This window comes from Sander lucioperca, chromosome 8, assembly GCF_008315115.2.
Source record: "Sander lucioperca isolate FBNREF2018 chromosome 8, SLUC_FBN_1.2, whole genome shotgun sequence".
Lineage (NCBI taxonomy): Eukaryota > Metazoa > Chordata > Actinopteri > Perciformes > Percidae > Sander > Sander lucioperca.
Window position 1 is genome coordinate 20435995 of NC_050180.1, and position 5570 is coordinate 20441564.

Consider the following 5570-nt stretch of genomic DNA (forward strand, 5'->3'; position numbering starts at 1 on the left):
AAACACACATATATTTGTTGTTTGAATCATTGCTGCTTTACATTTAAAATACTCTTGGCGTTCTGCATATTATATTCTTGAAACAGCAAAGGTTTCAATAAAACCACTTAACGGTTATCTTTTCAGAAATTAACTTCCTGTATGTTCTGAATTAAACAGACATCAATAAAGGATGCAACTTAAATGAATACACTGCTTAATAGACTGCTTCTGCAGGAGGACCAGTATTTATCTCATGTAAACACTGTCAGTAAAGATATACATTCTCTATTTTTAACTCTTTCCTAATGCAAAGAGAAATGCATTGTAACTGACACATGACTGAGTGGCTAATGACTAGTTTGTTTAAATTAAATAAAGTCTTCATTAAAAGTCTTCTTCATCCCTGGAGTTTATGCAGTGTTTCTGCCAAGTGCTCACATTGTTCAGCACCTTCACAGCTTCTTACTCAGGGCCAGATCACAATGTCATCTATATACCCATCTACCATCTATTAAAAAGCTATTCTCACTTTTAATTGTGTGGGTTGAGAATATGTAAATTAGTAGGCCATATGTACATTTTTTTTTTTAAGTTAAGTTATTAAGTTATTCCTTGATAACAATTATAAAAAAATATTTGAGGCCAACAAAAGTCAAGGAAGAGGGAAACCCAAAGACATGACTTCTGTTTAGAATAGCTATTCATTTAAGTTTGGTTTAATACAATGTGATAATCGCAGAATCTGAACCTTAATCTTACCCTGGGAAACGGATTTTATTGCCACTGATTTACTGAAGGGATCCTGGAATAAAGAGTGAAAACATTTTATAAGAAAAGTTTTCTCCCACTTATTTCCATAGTTGCATCTCCACCTTTTCCATTCAGTTCCCGTCTTAGACAGAAAAAAAAAAAAACATAGGCTATCTATTCAAAAGGCATTTAGTCCATTTCTTTCTTGGCCGGTAAACCTATTCATCAATTGTTCTGGCTTGTAGATTGCATTCTAATGCTAATCTAGCGTGTTAAATATCTTTTTGTTCCCCTTTCACCGTTTTGTCATTCAGTTTATCCAGTTTTGGCCACCCATTTTATTTATTTATGCGCCTGCTTCTATTCATGCGCTCATGTATTTTTTATTATGTTGTTTCACTGTCATGCAGTGTCAACTCACTCTATTCAATGTGGGCTACTTGAAGGGCTTGGAGGGACAAAGCGTGTACACATTGCAGTGCTATTCACTCCGGCCAGCTGGATCGGCTGAAAAAAAACCTTGTGAAAAGAAATCCACCACAACGGACACAGAAGAAGTGCACAATGCTAACAGTTTTCCAAATACCACTGATTGCTTTCATCACAATGAGGGAAAGCAGCCGCTTTTGCTGAGCTCCACTTCAACAAACAACACTCTCACAAAACCTCCCAACCCACGTTTTGTTCCCAGACAAAACCTCCTCGACCGTCTAAACGCTCCCAGAGTTGAAAAAAAAAAGTTCTTTCAGCTTTCTTCCCTTTTTCCTCAAGGAAAAAAATATATAATAAAAAGGCCAAAGAAAGAGAAAGAAATGGCCACTGAACTCGTAATGCAAGTTCTTTTACAGACATGGCGACCTTCTCTGTGTTTTGATCAGACAGCTACTGGCTTGCACTTTTATGATGCCTACACTTATTTTAAAAGAAATAATAACATTTTTTTTATTACACATGCTTGAAATCTATTTCATTTTGTGGCATAACAAAAATAACAATAACCATTGGACTTTTAATAATAATAAGTCATGAAATCAAAATAAGAAGCAACAAATTATGAGGTCAAAAATAACCCACATGTTTGTACAGTTTCCAGACTGTATGAAACACAAGGTCACTTGCGCGTTATTTTCGGGGCCAAGAAGGAAGTTCCGTGGAGAGAAGTGTTCGGGGTGTTACAATAGAGAACATAGTGGTGAAAGGGTTTAATTAACCGTGACGGAGATAATTATCCCTGGACTGTCCAAATTAGTTTTGCATAATCGCTCTGATCCTTATGAATTAATCTCTCAGTGTAACCTAGGAGGGGCAGTTTGCTTAAACAGCATAGGCTACATTATACGTTATAGATCTAATATGAATTACACACACACACACACACACACACACACACACACACACACACAACTGCTACACGCACGCGCACGTGAGGACATGCACTCTTTAGGACAGGTGATCGATCAGCATGCTTTTTTGTAATGAGCGTGTCCCTTAAATGTACTTTGTTTTTCTTTTCAGACTTGACTGCGCACACACATTCAGCTCAGGTTGTTTAAAAGCCTCAAAGACGAGCTTGTTCTGCAGCCTAAAAGCAGCTCTCTTTTTTTCCTTCTCCCTGCATGGGAAAAGAAAGCTCAGAGTACCACACAGTTTTATCTTCCCTGCTATTCACGATTAAAATTGTGATAAATAAGGTTTTGGCTCTTGATTACAATGGGCTGATTTAGATCCCCCCCCCAGTAATGCCATTCAAAGCGCGGACAAAAGCGGCCTTTGGAGGATACCTTACACTTCACCTGGCCTGAGGAGCAGGAAAAGAAAAGATAACAATCTTGTTCATCTCATCAAGAACTACAGCCGCGAATCCCTTCCGTTTAATCCGAATACGCTTTATTGTAGTCCTTTGCTCAACAAGTGAAGAGTAGCAATAGATTGAAGTACATAACGGAGGTTAAAGAAAACACAAAACATACAAATTCCATAAGAGTTAGTTAAAAACGTTTTTTTTCTGCTGCACATGATACGAGGAGTGGGAGGATGAGGGATCAACAAATGATAAACTCCTTGAATAAACTTCCACCTGCATTTAAATGTTTACTTTTTTTAACTGTTTGGAGGGAGAAACGGTTTGATACATCAAGCCCACTGAAATGCAATATCACCTTCAAAATAAATTAGCCTACATCCTCTACGTTTCATGTGCAAATATAACAGAACTAGTCTTGTCCTTTTTAAAATTGTCTGGGTCACCATAGATTCCACTAAACAATAAATATTACAGACATCTATAAAACGGTTTAAAAACTCAAAATATACACCGCATTTCTAGTGAAATACGTAGGTTCCTGGCCCTATCTCAAACACTAAGCCTATAACGGCAAATAAGAGTCATTTTTATCTGTACACATTTACAGTCATTCAAGAGGGGACACGTGACAAATCCTCCTTGATTCATGAATTACAACCCATTAGCCTACAATAACGTATCTGAGAGAAAAAAACCTGTGATTAATATGGTCATTGAATATGCTGCCCTGGACTCCAACAGGTTATAGTCAAAGCAGGTGCAACTTGCAAAAGATAGAAATCGAATTCAAAATGTTTTTTTGTTTTGTTTTGTTTTTACAAAATGCTCTGATACCATTTCCTCTCAAATGTGTGCATTTCTGCCATCACTGAGTTCTTTCCCTCTGCTCTGGGCTGTGAGAGGTGATGGCTAATAATAGATTAGAGAGTTCTCTAAATAAGCAGTACCTTAGATAAAGGCATTAATCAATATACATACACATGTGATATCTGAGACGACGAGCACTTCATCACATGTACAAGTTTGTGCATGCATAATAAAACTCTTGCATGAATAGCTTTTTTTCACATTTCATTTTCTCAGAAGTCCAAAGCGGGCCTTATCATAATGCTGCAGCATATGCAGGGTACGGTTCAAGTTGAGGTTTTCCCATCCCGGGGAGCAGGATGTATGCTAAGGGCGGCTGGAGTCCTGCTGAGGGCCAGCCCGTACAGTTACAAGGAATCATGTAGCCTGGGTTTCCCGGGGACGGGTGTGAGTGAGTGTGGGTGTGCGTCCCGCCACCAGTCCCGGTGAAAGCCGTGGCGCCTCCCGGCGGGTAGCCCAACGGAGACGCGTACGAAAACGAAGGTGGGGAAAGCTCAGTCATCTTGGATCCTAGGTCGAAAAAGGAGTAGGGGTTCGACATGGACGGGTTGAAGAATACCCTGGCAGCTGCAGCCGCCGCAGCCGCGGCTGCCTTGTCAGGGTGCCCCATGATGGACTCGGAAAGTGCTCCCGCGGAAAGCCCGTTAACTTTGAGTGCGTCGTGCTCCCCGAGATTGTAGGGCACAGGGAAGGAAAACTTATCTTTTTTCATCAGAGTCTTGGGCTTCCGCCTCGGTCTGTATTTATAGTCTGGGTGTTCCTTCATGTGCATCGCTCGCAGTCGTTTGGCTTCGTCGATGAATGGCCTTTTCTCAGACTCGGTGAGAAGTTTCCACTCTGCTCCTAATCTCTTGCTGATCTCGGAGTTATGCATTTTCGGGTTCTCCTGAGCCATTTTTCTGCGCTGGGCTCTGGACCAAACCATGAAAGCGTTCATCGGGCGTTTGACGTGATCCATTGGTTTAGACATGTTGGCACAAACTCTCTGGAAAAATAACGTAGAAAAAATAAGTATAAATAGATCTAAAGACCTACATTTAATAAAATCGGAACAAAATCACACACAAGACTCCTTTAATAGTTCAACAATTACGTTATAAGTTTCACAACAACTGCAGCTAATGTTTTGGCTACTTACTTAAGACTTCAGTTCTTCATCCCACCGATGAATATCTTCAGTGAAGTACAAGTGGCAGCGTCCTTATAAATGCTCAACTTATGTTTTCTGCTTCATGGTGGCATCCACCAGTGATACGCCTTTAGTAAAGAAGAGAAGGAAAAAAAACTGCTGTCTTGTTTTCCTCTTGTCGCCTGAGACTGTCAACCACCACTCTGCAGCAGCGTTTACGCAAGTGGATGAGAACTCCCGCTAGCCCCATGTGAAATACAGGATTGTGTGGCAGGTAGTGAAAGTGCAACTGGCGCATGCGCAGTTGGTGCCGGGTACGCAGACTACTTGCTAAACGATTTTTGAAAAAAATCCCACCCTGTTTGAAAGGAAAAACATCTCGTATTATATAGGCTATGCTTATTTATTCAGTGAGAGTGTTTTTAACCCCGGTGTAGTTTCGACTCATTAGCTTCATATTCTATTTATAATAAGCAAATCGGAATTGTTCATTTCAATTAAAGTAATTAGTCTAACTTTTTAAGCGACGGCTGCACCTGAAATTCCCGAGGGTGGCAGCATGTATTAACCTTCCACCATTATTGACAGATTTGGTGACTGTTGTAAGCTATGTTGTTGAAGTTCAACTTGCATTGGCATTGTATCTGAGGCATCAAACACTTGAAGAAAACGCACGCGCTCTCCTTTATTTACAACATTTATCATTACACGCCTGATCGCCTCTTCCTCTCTGTTTCATGTGTTTAATTGACAATCAAACCGCTGATGTCACTCCACTTTCTCACCTTTCATCCTCACCGGTGTGCTGTCTCTCTGCCTGCCTCTCTCCTTCCCCATGGCTGACACTGCCATTGAATAGTGTGTAAGACGAGAAGAGAGGTAAAGAATGTCTTCTTTAATTTTCTGATATTGTGGCATTTGTCGTAAATACACAAACGCTGAAGAGGTCTGAAGTGTTTCTAATCGTGCTGGGTGAAATTAATTACTTTCCTGAAATCCCCCCTTTCACTTCAAAGGACTTTCCCAAGGGCAGCGAAT

The 5570-nt window shown here is 40.3% G+C and overlaps 1 protein-coding gene across 1 annotated transcript; it reads right to left on the bottom strand.

Annotated features, from left to right (window-relative positions):
* Positions 1 to 1727: 1727 nt before the first annotated feature.
* Positions 1728 to 4797, bottom strand: sox21b (SRY-box transcription factor 21b). The gene is made up of 2 exons (XM_031296616.2): positions 4542 to 4797; positions 1728 to 4390 (listed from the first exon to the last, which is right to left on the bottom strand). Exon 2 carries the CDS (start codon positions 4371 to 4373, stop codon positions 3639 to 3641), a length of 735 nt encoding a protein of 244 aa, XP_031152476.1. The 5' UTR covers positions 4374 to 4390; positions 4542 to 4797; the 3' UTR covers positions 1728 to 3638.
* Positions 4798 to 5570: the final 773 nt, after the last annotated feature.

What these genes read in the sequence shown, in the direction of transcription:
- sox21b (XM_031296616.2), bottom strand. Translation starts at nt 4,373, where the DNA reads ATGTCTAAACCAATGGATCACGTCAAACGCCCGATGAACGCTTTCATG.